Source organism: Heterodontus francisci, chromosome 1 (genome assembly GCF_036365525.1).
Source record: "Heterodontus francisci isolate sHetFra1 chromosome 1, sHetFra1.hap1, whole genome shotgun sequence".
Taxonomy (NCBI): domain Eukaryota; kingdom Metazoa; phylum Chordata; class Chondrichthyes; order Heterodontiformes; family Heterodontidae; genus Heterodontus; species Heterodontus francisci.
In genome coordinates this window covers 257,766,357-257,784,860 of record NC_090371.1, presented here as the reverse complement: position 1 = coordinate 257,784,860, position 18,504 = coordinate 257,766,357, and the positions used below count along the sequence as shown (strand labels likewise).

Here is an 18,504-nt window from a genome sequence, read left to right as displayed (position 1 = left end):
CGAAAGGTGGACTGATACACCGCACCAAACAACATGAAAAAAGGAAAGAAGGTACCAGCCCTTCGCTTTGCAAGCTGGAACGTCAGAACTATGTGTCCTGGCCTGTCGGAAGACCTTACACAAATCAACGATTCTCGGAAGACCGCCATCATTAACAACGAGCTCAGTAGACTCAATGTGGACATTGCAGCACTTCAGGAGACTCGCCTCCCCGCGAGTGGCTCTCTAGCAGAGCAAGACTACACCTTCTTCTGGCAGGGCAGGGATCCTGAAGAACCAAGACAGCATGGAGTGGGCTTCGCCATCAGAAACTCCTTGCTCAGCATGATAGAGCCTCCCTCAAATGGCTCGGAACGCATACTGTCCATCCGACTGCTCACCACCTCTGGTCCAGTACACCTACTCAGCATCTATGCTCCAACTCTGTTCCGCACCTGAAGCTAAAGACCAGTTCTATGAACAACTCCATAACATCATTAGCAGCATCCCCAACACCGAACACCTATTCCTGCTGGGGGACTTTAATGCCAGGGTTGGGGCCGACCATGACTCATGGCCCTCCTGCCTTGGGCGCTATGGCGTTGGAAGGATGAATGAGAACGGGCAGAGACTGCTTGAGTTGTGTACCTATCATAACCTCTGCATCACCAACTCGTTCTTTCACACTAAACCCTGTCACCAGGTTTCATGGAGGCACCCAAGATCACGTCGTTGGCACCAGCTAGACCTCATTGTCACAAGGCGAGCCGCCTTAAACAGTGTTCAAATCACACGCAGCTTCCACAGTGCGGACTGCGACACCGACCACTCCCTGGTGTGCAGCAAGGTTAGACTCAGACCAAAGAAGTTGCATCATTCCAAGCAGAAGGGCCACCCGCGCATCAACACGAGCAGAATTTCTCACCCACAGCTGTTACAAAAATTTCTAAATTCACTTGTAACAGCCCTTCAAAACACTCCCACAGGGGTTGCTGAGACCAAGTGGGCCCACATCAGAGACGCCATCTATGAGTCAGCTTTGACCACCTACGGCAAAAGTGCGAAGAGAAATGCAGACTGGTTTCAATCTCATAATGAAGAGCTGGAACCTGTCATAGCCGCTAAGCGCATTGCACTTTTGAACTACAAGAAAGCCCCCAGCGATTTAACATCCGCAGCACTTAAAGCAGCCAGAAGTACTGCACAAAGAACAGCTAGGCGTTGCGCAAACGACTACTGGCAACACCTATGCAGTCATATTCAGCTGGCCTCAGACACCGGAAACATCAGAGGAATGTATGATGGCATGAAGAGAGCTCTTGGGCCAACCATCAAGAAGATCACCCCCCTCAAATCTAAATCGGGGGACATAATCACTGACCAACGCAAACAGATGGACCGCTGGGTTGAGCACTACCTAGAACTGTACTCCAGGGAGAATGCTGTCACTGAGACTGCCCTCAATGCAGCCCAGCCTCTACCAGTCATGGATGAGCTGGACATACAGCCAACCAAATCGGAACTCAGTGATGCCATTGATTCCCTAGCCAGCGGAAAAGCCCCTGGGAAGGACAGCATTACCCCTGAAATAATCAAGAGTGCCAAGCCTGCTATACTCTCAGCACTACATGAACTGCTATGCCTGTGCTGGGACGAGGGAGCAGTACCCCAGGACATGCGCGATGCCAACATCATCACCCTCTATAAAAACAAAGGTGACCGCGGTGACTGCAACAACTACCGTGGAATCTCCCTGCTCAGCATAGTGGGGAAAGTCTTTGCTCGAGTCGCTCTGAACAGGCTCCAGAAGCTGGCCGAGCGCGTCTACCCTGAGGCACAGTGTGGCTTTCGTGCAGAGAGATCGACTATTGACATGCTGTTCTCCCTTCGTCAGATACAGGAGAAATGCCGTGAACAACAGATGCCCCTCTACATTGCTTTCATTGATCTCACCAAAGTCTTTGACCTCGTCAGCAGACGTGGTCTCTTCAGACTACTAGAAAAGATCGGATGTCCACCAAAGCTACTAAGTATCATCACCTCATTCCATGACAATATGAAAGGCACAATTCAACATGGTGGCTCCTCATCAGAGCCCTTTCCTATCCTGAGTGGTGTGAAACAGGGCTGTGTTCTCGCACCCACACTTTTTGGGATTTTCTTCTCCCTGCTGCTTTCACATGCGTTCAAATCCTCTGAAGAAGGAATTTTCCTCCACACAAGATCAGGGGGCAGGTTGTTCAACCTTGCCCGTCTAAGAGCGAAGTCCAAAGTACGGAAAGTCCTCATCAGAGAACTCCTCTTTGCTGACGATGCTGCTTTAACATCTCACACTGAAGAATGCCTGCAGAGTCTCATCGACAGGTTTGCGTCTGCCTGCAATGAATTTGGCCTAACCATCAGCCTCAAGAAAACGAACATCATGGGGCAGGATGTCAGAAATGCTCCATCCATCAATATTGGCGACCACGCTCTGGAAGTGGTTCAAGAGTTCACCTACCTAGGCTCAACTATCACCAGTAACCTGTCTCTAGATGCAGAAATCAACAAGCGCATGGGTAAGGCTTCCACTGCTATGTCCAGACTGGCCAAGAGAGTGTGGGAAAATGGCGCACTGACACGGAACACAAAAGTCCGAGTGTATCAGGCCTGTGTCCTCAGTACCTTGCTCTACGGCAGCGAGGCCTGGACAACGTATGCCAGCCAAGAGCGACGTCTCAATTCATTCCATCTTCGCTGCCTTCGGAGAATACTTGGCATCAGGTGGCAGGACTACATCTCCAACACAGAAGTCCTTGAAGCGGCCAACACCCCCAGCTTATACACACTACTGAGTCAGCGGCGCTTGAGATGGCTTGGCCATGTGAGCCGCATGGAAGATGGCAGGATCCCCAAAGACACATTGTACAGCGAGCTCGCCACTGGTATCAGACCCACCGGCCGTCCATGTCTCCGTTATAAAGACGTCTGCAAACGCGACATGAAATCGTGTGACATTGATCACAAGTCGTGGGAGTCAGTTGCCAGCATTCGCCAGAGCTGGCGGGCAGCCATAAAGACAGGGCTAAATTGTGGCGAGTCGAAGAGACTTAGTAGTTGGCAGGAAAAAAGACAGAGGCGCAAGGGGAGAGCCAACTGTGCAACAGCCCCAACAAACAAATTTCTCTGCAGCACCTGTGGAAGAGCCTGTCACTCCAGAATTGGCCTTTATAGCCACTCCAGGCGCTGCTTCACAAACCACTGACCACCTCCAGGCGCGTATCCATTGTCTCTCGAGATAAGGAGGCCCAAAAGATAGAGTAGGGATGAAGCAATTAAAAGATGGCGGTGAGACACTTATGGAAGAAAGTGGTGGTCCACTTCAGGACTTGAGCACATAAACTTACCCAACATTTCAGTGTCATACTGAGAGTGCAGTAAGATAACCTAAGGTGCTATGTGAACACAAGTTATTCTTTCTTTACAATTCACAAGTGCTTCCTGTCCTTCTTCACATATACACCTTGAGAGTGAGTGTTAACAAGTTATTTGAGTGTGGTGTATCAGTGTATCACACAATTTCCTGATCCGATCCTCACTTTGCAGCAATAATCATTGGCTAGCGATCAGGAGAGGGAAATCCGGCTGGTTCTTCTCCTTAGCACTAAGGCCAATTGTAGCGTCCCCACTTCTGCTTTAGTTTACATCAGCTCGATTGTACTTTCATGCTGTAGTAAATACTTGTTATTCCTTAACACAGCATACAAGATTAGTTCTGGGCACAGTCTTCTGTTGTGGGTCACTAAGTGGGCATCTTTTCCTGTCTTGCTGCACTTTTAGATTTCACAGTTTTAATCTTAGATGTGAAAAGGCCAATCATGTCAGTGCATGGACTTTCAATTTGCTGAAATGAAATGGCCTTAGGAGACGATGTTGTTTTTGTTCCTTCACATTCTTCCCTTGGGGAATAGTGTGAAGTGGAAGGATTCACAGGCTGATTAACAGCCTGACTGGCCGTGACATGAGTGCTCATTCTGCAAATGTAGCATTGTGTACCAGCCAATATGGATGTTAGTTCAAAAACAGCAGGAGGGCTTTATGAGCTCCCACAAACCTCGCGAATATCAGAACTGGAGCTCTGTCTCCACTTGCTGGGGTTCGAACCCAGCACCTTCTGACTCAGAGGGGGGAATGCTACCACACTGGCTCATTCACACCTTGGGAAATGATTTTCCTCGAGTCAGGAGGAAGAAGCAACAAAGCAAGTAATAGACATTAAACATTTTAAAGGAGAAGGTGCAAAAAAGGGTACAATAGGTTAAATTATGTAGATGATAAAATGAAAGACCGAAAAATAATAGGGCACAGAATAAGGACAAAAGCAACAATAATGAAGAAAGGAAGAAAGGATGAACAGAATTAAAGATGTTTTAAAAATTCAGGCCTCTCTAATGGCTCAGCTAGTAACGGCAATGCTTACCAGATGCATACCAAGCAGAATTTCCCAAGTTTGATTATCAGTAAGTGTTGAGTTAGCTCATCTCAGACAGGCAGGGGCTACAACTGGCCTCAGCACTCCTGGTTCAAGAAAATGAAAAAAAAAGCAGCCAAGATTCTCACTGTTGAATGGCAAGCAATGATTCCTTTTCGAAAGTCCACAATCCATGTATATTGGTTGAGGGTTTGTCCCAGTTATTATGCCCTCATGATTAAATAGCCTGTCATCATTCATTGTCTAAGCTCAAATGTGAAGAATGATCATTTGGGTATAAGGTATTAGTGAAGCATGAGCCACTGCCTGCAGAAGATTTTTTTTTATTGGGATGTTGGCATCACTGACTAGGCCAGCATTTATTGCCCATCCCTAATTGCGCTTGAACTGAGTGGCTTGCTAGGCCATTACAGACGGCATTTTAAGAGTCAACCACATTGCTGTGCGTCTGGAGTCACATGTAGGCCAGACCAGGTAAGGATGGCAGATTTCCTTCCCTAAAGGACATTAGTGAACCAGATGGGTTTTTTTAAACAGCAATCAACAACAATTTAAGCATCATCATTAGACTAGCTTTTTTAAATTCCAGATTTATTAATTGAATTCAAATTTCACCATCTGCCATGGTGGGATTCGAACCCATGTCCCCAGAGCATTAGCCTGGGTTCTGGATTACTACACCACTGCCTCCCCCTAATAAAAACTGCATACTAGTTATCTTAGTTGCATTGATTAATATTACAAAAGATAATTATAGATGAGGAAGGTCATTTTCCCCTCTTGATTTATCCATCTATGGAGATTCTAAAGTCCCCACATGGCAGCATCTAATTATTTCTTTAATTCCAGATTTTTTGTCTCCACTGCTGTATTTGAAAGTTTATTATACACAATTGATCACTATTTATGAGAAATAAAATTTTCTGATATCTGTAATCAAAGTACCCTTCTGTACTTTGAACCTCTTTCCTTTAGTTTTAACAATATTCTGGGGGGTTTTTCCCCTGTAGCCTTAACGATCTTGTATGCCTCCACTTCTCAGATACTTCCTTTCCAGGCTAAAAAGCCCAAATTCCTTCTCATAGCATAGTTCAACATAGAGACTATTGGCTTTGTTGATTGCTCCTCTGCATTAATTGAACATGATTAGTATCAAGTCTACTAAAACTTCTAGGTGTCTTTCAGCTTCATTCTTAGCTACTTAAACATCATCGTCATGCAGATCCCCACCTGCCAAGAATGAGGCATATTAATTTCATCATATGAACATCAATTTCAAATTAAAAGCAAAATACTGCGGATGCTGGAAATCTGAAATAAAAACAAGAAATGCTGGAACCACTCAGCAGGTCTGGCAGCATCTGTGGAAAGAGAAGCAGAGTTAACGTTTCGGGTCAGTGTAAGGAAGCAGATTCCAGGATTCAACAACTGCCACCTATAGCAACACTCCAAATGTTGATTCACCAGTCAGCTTGTGAGCAAAGCTATGGATGGTGGAAGCTTTTGACTAATAAATGTGAGCACCAGCAAAAAGTTGTCTGCAAATGTTGGTGTACAGAGAAAAGGGAGGACATTTCCCCCCATTATCTTTTCTCTCTGTATTAGAAATTTGCATACTGACCTTCATGCTGGTGTCCATCTTTATTAATCAACATCTTTAACTATCAGCAGTATTTAAGTGCTAACTAGTTAATTGACACTATCGGTTTTGCTGTACGTTGCAATTGGCAAGTTTCTGACATGCTTGTTTCATAAATTTCAGTGCAATGTTATCCTTGACTATTTAGATAGAAGGGGGAAAACACTTGTACATGTAGCTCATTTTGATAAACTGATTTTCTTAGCTGTAACTGCACTAAGGGGAATTATTACACATACATAGTGTGATACAAAATAACAGTAAATGCAATAATACACGCATCTAGATTAAAACATATGAATAACATGCAAAGAAGGCAATTATAGTATTTAGGATAAATTGAACAGTTTGTCAATTGGTGCAGTTTTTAGAACGCACCAGCTGCTTGGTCTTTTCAGCATGAATGGGTGAATCTAAAAAGGACAGACATATAAATATGAAAGATAGTTCTTATTATAACTAAAGCTGCAGAGAAAACAAGCAAGAGGCATTAAACAAATGCGGAGGGGGCGGTAAGGTGGACAGATAACTGATGCTCTTGATCATCATTTTCACTCTCCATTCTGGCCTGGATCTCTAGATGTCATGTTGTGCACAAGAAGTGAGTTAAAGATGTTCCTGAGACTTGATAAAGGTTATATCATACAATATAAAATCTCGGTTTGGTTAAGCTCATGTGGTGCAGTTCGCCTGTAAATCACTAGATGTTGCTGTCGAATACTGTATATATATTTTTGCAGAAATGTGGCTTTCGCTTACCAGCCGATTTGTTTGTTCGTTTGACAGTCAATACAGAGTTTTTAAAACAAAGTATTTAAACGTGCACCAATGTAAAGGTTGTTTAGATTTGCAGACTATCGCCAACTAGGATTGCTGGTAGGATGAAAAAAATCTACTTTGTAATTTAAAGCGATCAGCGAGCAAGTCCCAGATACATTGTTAGAAGTTGACTTCGGCTGTTTGATCAAGTGGGCGCCGGATTCCAACAGCACTTTCTGAACTTTGGACAGAACATAATCACTTTATCAGAGGCGGGCAAAACCGAAATATAATGATAGAAGAAAACACTCATTTATTTGCTAATTCTCACCCCTTTCAAAATATGAAGCAAGTAGCAGCTCTTCCGACGAGATAGTATTAAATCCCCGGGCGTAGGGTATTATTTCATTCTGGAGGTTATAATAAGAGCCAGAGTTTTGGACATAATTTTTTGAAATAGGGAAAATGTCTGCATTAAAAATGGGTGACCCTGAATTGCAATTAGCAAATAGATTTTCTGCAAAGGCGACAGCGGTGGGGTTTATGTATGTTGGTTTATTTAACAACTTCAGTGAGATCAAATTAAATCGCAGCCTTGTCAATAATCTCAGCGTGATGCCATTTCCTTGCACCGGCGGCTGAAACTGAATGGACCTCTTGCTCTTGGTTTTCACTATTACCTGCCCCACCTCTTCCTCCATAGGTGGAGCTGCTCTTATCCCCGAGGTATTCGGCTGTTGTCACTCGTTGTTCTAGTTTGCCAGGAGTCATGGCGAAAGATTGTGTATTGTTGGCTGCTGTTTCGCTGCTATCTGCCATGCAGCAGGGTAAGAGTTCCGTTCCTTATAGATATGTGTCGCTCGACCCTATTTCCCTCTCCTGACTTCACTGGCTCCTGCTGATGTGTACAGTCCTCATGTCAGCTTTGACCCTGTCAATAAGCAAGGGCGGGGTGCATCACAGATTCTACTCTCACTTGACTTCCAGACGTTTTTCAGCAGGATTTTCCAACTAGTGAGGAACAGCTGCAACTGACTGTATTCCCTCTCTCCTCCCTCACCCATTGAGACATTTTTTTATAATTTGTTCAGGGGATGTGGGTGTCGCTGACTAGGCCAGCATTTGTTGCCCATCCCTAATTGAGAAGATGGAGGTGAGCTGCTTTCTTGAACTCCTGCAGTCCATGGGGTGTAGGTACACCCACAGCTGCTAGGGAGGGCATTCTGGGATTTTGACTCAGTAACAGTGAAGGAACGGTGATGTGGTTCCAAGTCAGGATGGTGTGTGGCTCGGAGAGCAACTTGCAGATGGTGGTGTTCCCAAACATCTGCTGCCTTGTACTTCTAAGTAGTAGAGGTTGCAGGTTTGGAAGGTGCTGTGGAAGGAGCCTTGGGGAGTTGCTGCAGTGCATCTTATAGATGGTACACACTGCTGTCACTGTGCATCGGTGGTGGAGGGAGTGCCAGTCAAGCAGGCTGCTTTGATTTGGATGGTGTCAAGCTTCTTGAGTATGGTTGGAGCTGCACTCATCCAGGCAAGTGGAGAATTATCTATCACATGCCTGACTTGTGGCTTGCGGATGGAGGACAGGCTTTTGGGGAGTCAGGAGGTGAGTTACACGCCACAGAATTCCCAGCCTCTGACCTGCACGTGTAGCCACAGCATTTATATGTTTACCAGTTCAGTTTCTGGTCTAGTTTGCTAGGAGTCATGGTGAAAGATTGTGTCTTGCTGGCTGTTGTTTCGCTGCTGTCTGGGGAATTATTGGGTAATACGGAGATGGCATATGGATTGAACAGGTATTTTGCATTGGTCTTCACTATTGAGGAAACAAGTAACATACCAGGAAATATAAGGGAGAGAGGAACTCAAAAAAATTACAAACACCAGGGAAGTGGTACTGAACAAATTGCTGGAGCTGCGGGCTGTCAAGTCCCGGGTCCTTGTGGATTTCATCCTAGAGTGTTAAAAGAAGTGGCTAGTGAGATAGTTGATGTGTTAGTTTTAATTTCCCAAAATTCCCTTGATTCGGGGAAGGTTCTGTTAGATTGGAAAATAGCGAATGTAACTCCTTTATTCAAAAAGGGAGGGAGACAAAGCAGGAAACTACAGGCCAGTTAGCTTAACATCTGTCTTAAGTAAAATGTTAGTAGATATTGTTAAAGACATTATAGCAGGGCATTTAGAAAAATTCAAGGTAATCAGGCAGAGTCAACAAGGCTTTGTGAAAGGCAAATCATGTTTAACCGATTTATTGGAGTTCTTTGAGAGAGTTACATGTGCTGTGGATAAAGGGGAACCGGTGGATGTATTGTGTTTAGATTTCCAGAAGGCTTTTGATAAGGTGCCACATCAAAGATTATTGCAGAAAATAAAAGCTCATGGTGTAGGGTGTAACATATTGGCATGGATAGAAGATTGGCTGGCTATCAGGAAACCAAGTAGGCATAAATGGATCATTTTCTGGTTGGCAAGATGTAACGAGTGGTGTGCCACAGGGATCTGTGCTGGGGCCTCAACTTTTTACAATTTATATCGATGACTTAGATAAGGGGACCAAAGGTATGGTTGCTAAATTTGCTGATGGCACAAAGATAGATAGGAAAGTAACTTGTGAAGAGGACGTAAGGAGGCTACAAAGGGATTATAGATAGTTTAAATGAGTGGGCAAAGACCTGGCAAATGGAGTATAATGTTGGAAAGTGTGAAATTGTCCACTTTGGCAGGAAGAATAAAAAAGAAGCATATTATCTAAATGGTGAGAGATTGCAGAGCTCTGAGATCAGAGAGACCTGGGTGTCCTGGTGCATGATTCGCAAAAGCTTAGTATGCAGATACAACACGTAATTAGGAAAGCTAATAGAATGTTATCGTTTATTGTGAGGGGAATTGAATACAAAAGTAGGGAGGTTATGTTTCAGCTATACAGGGCATTGGTGAGACCATATTTGGAGTACTGTGTACAGTTTTGGTCTTACTTAAGGAAGGCTGTAAATGCGTTGGAGGCAGTACAAACCTTTGCGAAGGTTTACTCGACATTAGTCTTTGGAATGGGTGGGCTGACCTAAGAGGAAAGGTTGGACAGACTAGGCTTGTATCCACTGGAATTTAGAAGAGTAAGAGGCGACTTGATTGAAACATATAAGATCCTGAGGGGTCTTGACAGGGTGGATGTGGAAAGGATGTTTCCCCTTGTGGGAGAATCTAGAACTAGGGGTCACTGTTTACAAATAAGGGGTTGCCCATTTGAGACAGAGATGAGAATTATTTTCTGTCAGAGGGTCATGAGTCTTTCTCTTCCTCAAAAGGCGGTGGAAGCAAAATCTTTGAATATTTTTAAGGCAGAGGTATATATGTTCTTGATCAGTAAGGGGGTGAAAGGTTATCGGGGGTTGGTGGAAATGTGGAGTAATCAGTTCAGCCATGAACTTATTGAATGGCGGAGCAAGCTTGAAGGGCTGAGTGGCCTACTCCTGCCCCTAATTCGTGTGTTCATATATTCATATGCTGTCTGTCGTTCAGCAGGGTAAGAGATTTGTTCCATTCCTTCTAAATATGTAATAAGTGTCACTCCCTCCACTTCCCTCTCCTGACTTCACTGACTCCTGCTGAGATGTACAGTCTACAAGAATGTTTAGATTCTCTCTTGTTTGAGATGGTCATTGCCTGGCACTTGTGTGGCACGAATGTTACTTGCCACTTTTCAGCCCAAGCCTGGATGTTGTCCAAGTCTTGCTACACATGGACATGGGCTGCTTCAATATCTGAGGAGTCATGAATGATGCTGAACATGGTGCAATCATCAGCGAACATCCCCACTTCTCACCATATGATGGAGGGCATGTCATTGATGAAGCAGCTGAAGATGGTTGGGCCTAAGACACTACCCTGAGGAACTCCTGCAGTGATGTCCTGGGACTGAGATGACTGACCTGCAACAACCACAACCATCTTCCTTTGTGCTAGGTATGAGTCCAACCAGCAGAGAGTTTTCCCCCTGATTACCATTGACTTCAGTTTTGCTAGGGCTCCTTAATGCCATTCTCAGTCAAATGCTGCCTTGATGTCAAGGGCAGTCACTCTCACCTCACCTCTTGAGTTCAGCTCTTTTGTCCATGTTTGAACCAAGGCTGTAACGAGGTCAGGAGCTGAGTAGCCCTGGCGGAACCCAAACTGAGCGTGAGTGAGCAGGTTATTGCTGAGCAAGTGCCGCTTGATGGCACTGTTGACAACAGTCCAGCAAGGAACTAATTGACTAGCTCTTTTGAAGAGACAGCACAGGCATGATGGGCTGACTGGCCTTCTTCTGTGCTGTATCATTCTATGGTCACAAGACAACACTTAACAGGAGTAATATAGCACATGAGTAGTCTGACTGTCCTCTACTGGATTGTGGGGGAGTTTAGGTTTTTGTTTACTAGAATGGTATTAAGGATGACGAACCGGAGAGACTGGGATTGTTCTCCTTAGACCAGTGAAGGTTAACAAGCAATTTGATAGAGGTGCTCAAAATTATGAGGCATTTTGATAAAGTAGGCAGGGAGAAACTGTTTCCATTGATGAGAGCGTCAGTAACCAGGGATACAGATTTAAGGTAATTGGAAAAAGAGCTAAAGAAATGAGAAGTTTTACGTTGTGATCTAGAATGTACTACTTGAAAGGGTGATGAAAGCAGATTAAATAGCAAAAGGGAAATGGATATATCCTTGAGAAGGAAAAAGAATAACGGCTATGGGGAAAGAGCAGGGGAGTGAAACTAATTGGGTATTTCTTTCAAGAGCGAACATTGTAATGATGGGTCAAATGGCCACCTTCTGTGCTGTATGATTCTACCCTGCCTGAAAGCGGCTAACGCAGCACAAAACCTGGGACGTTCCCAGTCTGTGCAGCTTAGAGATGTTAACATTGTCTCTGAGCTCCAAAGCTCAATTTCTAAATTCCTCTCACTTCCCGTTCACTTCTCCTTAATACTATTATATTCTAACTTAAATCAGCAAGAAAACGGAATGATCTGGATTCTTGGTTTCCTGATACAGCAGCTGACAATAGATGTGTTTCTGCAGCATTTCACAGGATTCTAATGCTGATCCTCCACCTTGAGGAGTACAAACTTCCATTTGGTAGCTGAGCTAAGGTTAGGAAAAACTCAGTAAATGTCAGGGAAGTAAAGTGTCTTCATTGTAATATGGAACATTGGCTGAATCCCATCCCTATGCCATCTGGTTTGTTTTTTTTTTGGAGTGGGGGGGGGAAGGAGTAAAGGGGATAAAAGAAAACATACACCACTGTCCCTAAGGACTGGCTGATTTCAGAGGAAAGGAAAGAAGTCCTGTCTTTATTTAGCCAGAGATTCCCCACTCTGCTGCTACCATTAGGCTAGTTTTAATTTTAAAAAAACTGCAAAGGCTATTAAATAATTTTTAACTGGTTAAGTTTTGGTGGGATATGAGGCTACAAATGACATTTTATTTTGTTTTTAAGTTTGGTGTCTTTTTACAGAATCAATTGAAGTGAAAAGGTTTAATAATTGTGAAGGATTTCTGTAAAGCAAGTTACTTTGATATCGTCCCCTGCTATTTGGTCACCAGTGCACTAAGCGTGAGCTACTTACTTCTTAAACTTCATTAGAGTGTCACCACCAAGGAGTGCAACCTGTTGAAAGTCAAACTACTTCAAAGAATTTGTCACTTGAATATCTTTCTTCAATTCTGTGATGTTTTGCATATTTGCTTTGCTGATTTCTTTTTGTCTTGCATATTTTGTTTTAATGAATGAAATCAGGAACTTCTCGAAGAAAATATCAAGACCAAAATTTGGAGGGAGCTGAAATAGTGCTCACGGTGGAAATTAAATAATTGGAAAAATTCTTTGAGTTCATGGCTGTGCACCACCTTCATGTCTTTGAGCTCAGTAACTGTTCCTAAGACATTCCTCCAGTGAGGCTCCCTGGTTGCCTCAGAATGCTTATTCTGTGAGTAACTGAGCCATATAGACCAGAAGCCCCAATTTAAATTCTGATGTATGCCAGTTAGCTGATTTAATCTGGAACAACACTTGACTTCGAAACGGGAAGGTGGGCTGACTTGCTTGGTTGAAAGATCATACCAAGTATACAACACTCTTTAAATGAGGAAGTTTTTCTTCACATCTGCCCAAAGTTTTTTCACAAATGTTAGCATATGATTCCTTGTTCTAGTACGCTGGCATACTTGAAAGTAATGCTGTGGATTAACCTATCTATACAATTCAATGATATTATTTAAGATCACCTTTGTTGCCTGCTTTCAAGACTGTAAGATTCCCAATTTTTCCATTCTCATCAGTTAGACCTTTGATGCAAGGGAACAGCTTATTGCCTCTTTGGAGTGCTGTCTTCAAGGCCTGAATATTTCCCTTATGCCTTGCAGTAATGCAGAGTGCAAAGGTGTTTTGGCAGATGCAGAATGGTTAAGACGTCTGCCAGCCACAAAGAGGCATAGATAAGAGTGAACCAAGGTGATTCCTGATTTATTTTCTTTTTCTGGATAACTACTGATACCCAGGTAATGTCTTCACATCGTGACATGGCTGGGGTTGGGACTACCATTTACTGGGAATGGCGAAAACGAACACATATCCCAAGACTCTGCAATTTAATATGTTGAGAATTATGGCATCAACTGTGACATTCTCTGAAGGCATTTTAATTGTCCTCTGCTCTTACCTTTTAATTTCCCTGCGCCAGAAACCAGAGCCTGCTGTCAAACTGCTGCCCATGTTGCTTCATCACTAGTGTAAGAGAGAGGCATGATGTGATTCTCACTCTGATTATTTTCCCCCTTTGTAGGGAAAAATGCCAAACTACCACTTGACCTCTCACCGGAGATTGGTGACTCATTGTGAGCGCAATTTGGAGCAGTGATCCCATGATCTTCACTGTGTGGTTCCAATGCCCTGTGGTTTCATAACCTTATTTGGGCAATTGTCTAGTTCATCCTGGATTCATACCACAAAACCTCCCGTAATTCCGCACTAATTGAAACTTGGGAAAGACTCCCAAGGCTGGATTATATGTTGATGGGATAAATTAGAACAAGGTGTATTCCAATCTGTCTACACTAATACTGATGAAAAGTTGGGAAATAAGAGCAAAATACTGCGGATGCTGGAACTCGGAAATAAGAACAGAAAGTGCTGGAAATGCTCAGCATGTCTGATAGCATCTGTGGAGAGAGAAGCAGAGTTAATGTTTCAGGTCTGTGACTTTTCATCAGAACTGGCAAAGGTTAGAAATGTAACAGTCTTTTGAGCAAGTGAAAGTTGGGGGGAAGAAGAACTAAAGGGAAAGTCTGTGATCGGACTGAGGGCAGGAGAGATTAAATGACAGAGATGTTCATGGAACAAAAGGCAAAGGGGGTGTTAAATAGTTCTAGTAAAAGACAAAGCATTAGTCGAGAAAGAGGGCTAATGGCAAAATAATGAAAAGGTCTGTTGAAATGCAAAACATGACTGGCACATGGTTGAAAAATAAATAATAAAATAATATTTTAAAAAATGTAAAAATAAAACCAATAAATAAATAATGGAGCTCATGGTCTGAAATTATTGAAGTCAATATTGAGTCCAAAAGGCTGTAGAATGCCTAATCGGAAGATGAGGTGCTGTTCCTTGAGATAGCATTGACCTTCATTGAAACACTGCAGTAGGCCAAGGACAGAAATGTGGGTGTGAGAGCAGGGTGGTGAATTAAAAAAGCAAGCAGCCAGTAGCTCGGGGTCATGCTTGCGGACAGAGCAGAGGTGTTCCACAAAGTGGTCACCCAATCTGCATTTGGTCTCCCCGCTGTAGAGGTGACCGTATTGTAAGCAGCAAATACAATATACTAAATTGAAAGAAGTACAAGTAAATCTCTGCTTCACCTGGAGGGAGTATGTGAGGCCTTGGATGGTGAGGAGAGAGAAGGTAAAAGGGCATGTGTTACACCTTCTGTGATTGCATGGGAAGGTATTGTGGGAAGGGGGTGAGGTGACGGGGGTGATGGAGGAGTGGGCCAGGGTGTCGTGGAGGGAGCGATCCCTTTGGAATGCTGATAGGGGAGGGAAGGGGAAGATGTGATTTAGTGCAAATTAAATGTGAACCATAAAATATTTTTAATGCCAAAATATCTAGTTATTTTTGATGGTTGCACCTGTATTCTGGCGTGTAACAATATCATCTAGGGTTTTCCTCTGCCATTATGTATAAGTCAGTTCCCTCACAATAGCAGACCCTCACAACCCAGATCAGTAGTGCACTGCAAACTGCTGCTTGTATTTTGTTGTACACTCCTGTATAACAAATAATGTGCGTATATTTGAGATGAAAATCTTTGTGACATTGTACTAGAATGTCATGTGATGCAGTGTTTTCAAGGTCATGTGCAGTAATAATGTATTAGTATTTATTTGTCATTCTCTTCCCCCTCCTCTTTTGAGTGGCGAGTCATGCTACAGTCCTACAAATACGAACATCTCTCCATGTATCTCATCCAAGAAACTATTCTTTGTGAATGAGCCTAAATAGCTGACTATTGAGCTGTGACATGTGTAACAAGTCCATACTTTTCCAGTATTGTTTACTGGATAACAGTCAAGAGTTATCCAGTACTGCCTTTTCCCCGCCCCTCTTGCTCCCTAGCCTGTAGTTGCCCACCAGTGCTCTGGCTTGAATCAGCAACACACAGCGATCAAACGTTGAACTTTCCTCATCTGCATGGCTCTGTTGCACTGGTTTGTATCACCCTGTCGCATACTGGGATGTCTATTATCTCACTGAGCCATTATTGGTATAAATTTGAGTAATCAATATAATTGGACCATTTCTGCTGACCATTTCTGTATCCAACATGCTGATGCTAAATGCACAACATTAGAATATACCTCTTAAAACAAAATAGAGACAAACAGTTCTAGGTAACAAAAAAACCCACAGAAAACATGGAGAGTCAATAAGTAAATATGGAGTGAGAGAGAGAGAGAGAGACACTGGCAGCCAAGCATGAAGGTATGTTACCGAGTCATGTGGTTGACATCTGAGCTAAGGTATAAATAATTTGTCTTTGACAGTTGAGGGTAGCTGTGGATAACTGAAGCACTTCAAACTAGAAAACAACACAAGGCAAAACCGATTCTGCATTATGGGGTCTTCAAAGGTGGAAACATATCCCGATTTTGATAGAAACTGTGTTAGCAAAGTCTGAAGTCAAATGAAGGATTTTGCTTAATTTTCAATTGTGCAACTTCACTTTTCTCCTTTTCCAATGAAACCCCAAAATATCCCTATGTAAAAGGAGTCTGAATCAAGAGGTCCTGAACACACAGTCCTTAATGCGTATAGACTCAAGGCAGAAAATTCTGAGAAAGTGTAAAAATGCATGCGTCGTGATACTTGTTTGGGACTTTAGTGTCAGAATATTTTAGTCAGGGTCAGTGCAGTGGCATATTTTTGCAATACTATATTTTTACCACTAGAGGCCCTAAGTGGACTACTTAAATCATAATCTTCAAACCAATAGCTGTGAGCACCACAGTACAAGGCAATTGACCACACAGATTATATGTACGTTTATTTCCTTCATATTTGTAGGATGGATCAGTAGGTAAATTCACACCTGCCATGCTACTGATTTAGAACTGGCCGGGAAAGCGCCAGATTCAGTTGTTTGTCTGTGCTGAATTAGTTGATCTCAGCTTGGGCAGCGGTGGGAGTGAGTATAATTAGGCTTAGCAACCCAGGGAGTCAGAGGGGTATGTTTAGCGAGGACTCCTGCTTCTGTTTGCTATTAAGTGACCTCTGCTGGAAATGCATGTATAAGGTTCTTGAGTGAGGACAGGATCAGGCTGACCTTTGGCTTCCCCACATTGCCCAGACTGGCAAAGTTCATGGTGCAGCCTGAGACATAAAGGGTGACAGTTAGGTGGTGGTATTGGAGAGCTGCTGTTGTCTATGGTATGGAGCGAGTTACCTCATTTGGGGGGGAAATGCCTGATGTAATGCTAAGCTATACAGGCCAGGAAGATCCTTGCTATTGGTTTATTAATTTGGAAGACAGCAATTTATATCAGTGGAGCTCATCTCTGCGATTCACGCTAATGATTTTGTGAGTTTCCTTGGTTGTGCATTGGCACATTAAAACAACAACATCAACAAAACAGAGTTGAGCTTATCTCTTACTCTGTGGTCTCTGATCCTCAAAACGTATGGAAAGGTTTATGCAGCCACCAAATTTCCAGAAATTTACTTGAAAGTGACATTAAAAGAGTTGCAATCATGGCTGAAAACGAAAGCAATTAATCCATTCTCAGCAAACAAGTGACAAATTTGGTTTGCAAAGCTGGTACAAGTGGGAATTCCCATTAAAGCATGTTCCTACATGTCACTGTCAGTGGCTCCAATATCTAGAATGTCTGTCTCTGCCTCTGAAGAGTATTGTAGCTCTGCTCGGCAGCTTCAAAATAAAAACCTTTCACTTCTGGGTTCAATATAATTCAAAGCCATGCAGGCTAATGGGCGTGATGAAGTGTGCATCAGTGGAGAGATCTGGCTCTGCTGTCAGTCCTTACAAAATCATGACCAGAGCTGAACATTGCAGTTATGCCTAAGCAAAACTTTGCATGATAATTTCTTGAACTAATGCGTTTCCGCAGCTGAACCTCAATATTCTACATGAGTTCTAAAGTTCACACACACCAGCAATGAATCCTTTATGCATTGCATCTCCTGCCTTTTGGACTCTCTTCAGATAGTATCATCACCTGCAATACAGCCCCATGTGTACAGATGCTTAAATGCAGGGTCACTTAATAAGCAAGAGTTGCCTGGAGCATGCATTAGGCTATGAGAATTTTGTGATTTGTCTGTTGGCTTTTGGTTGTACTGTTGCAATGCCACCTGTATTCTTTTTAAAAAAAGGTAAAAGTTTAATTAATGCCCATGAATTAAATTTTCCTTTGTATGTGCAGCATATTTTGCCAAGCGAGTAGGAGATGCCAGGAAGAAGTATAAAGTTATCCCACCATTAGTTACAGGATCGGCTGATTTTGAAAGAATCTTTCGTGCACAGTAAGTTTATTTGAATCTTTTGCAGTATGTATTAGTACTGAAGAATTGACTAAATATTTCTTTCTTCCATTTTGTTCCCAAATGAAATTGTGCTCAATCTTTTACTGTGGTCATTTTAAGGCCTTTTTTTATCACTAAAAAAATTAAAAGGAAGTTCTTAGTGCATTTTTCTCCATTAAGTATCATGTTGGGTGTAAATCAATCTGAATTATTTAATTGTAAAAAGAAAAATTAGCACTGTTTGTAAGTCAAGCTGACCTTTTGGGGAAGAGCCAAATTTGTATCTCAAGAGCTTTCTAAGCAGCACTGCCATTTCACAACTATTCAGAACTATAGCCTCACAGTTCCCAACAACTCAGGCTGGGCTACACTAGGTTTTAGGGTAGGCAAGGCTCAGTACTTAGTAGCAATTACAACCATAAACATCCCATCAACATTTATACTCCCCTGCGTCATCTGCTTTCTTGGAAAGAACAAGCTCACAGATACATTTTCAATTGTATGAAGTAAATAACTACTGATACACTCAATGTTTTTATCTTCCTCTCTCTTGAAGGTGCTGACTCTTACTGGCATT

General features: G+C 42.9%; 1 protein-coding gene across 2 annotated transcripts in view; it reads left to right on the top strand.

The window, feature by feature from the left end:
• Positions 1-6,856: 6,856 nt before the first annotated feature.
• The window catches only part of mgst2 (microsomal glutathione S-transferase 2), a 48,053-nt gene continuing 36,405 nt past the window's right edge, over positions 6,857-18,504 (top strand). The window contains exons 1-3 of one of the 2 annotated variants that reach the window (XM_068024975.1): positions 6,857-6,965; positions 7,552-7,675; positions 17,828-17,927. In XM_068024975.1, coding sequence (XP_067881076.1) covers positions 7,618-7,675; positions 17,828-17,927 — 158 coding nt within the window. In that variant the 5' untranslated portion in view covers positions 6,857-6,965; positions 7,552-7,617. Of the gene's footprint in view, positions 6,966-7,496; positions 7,676-17,827; positions 17,928-18,504 lie in introns of those variants that run through there. The other variant, XM_068025045.1, reaches the window with a different exon arrangement.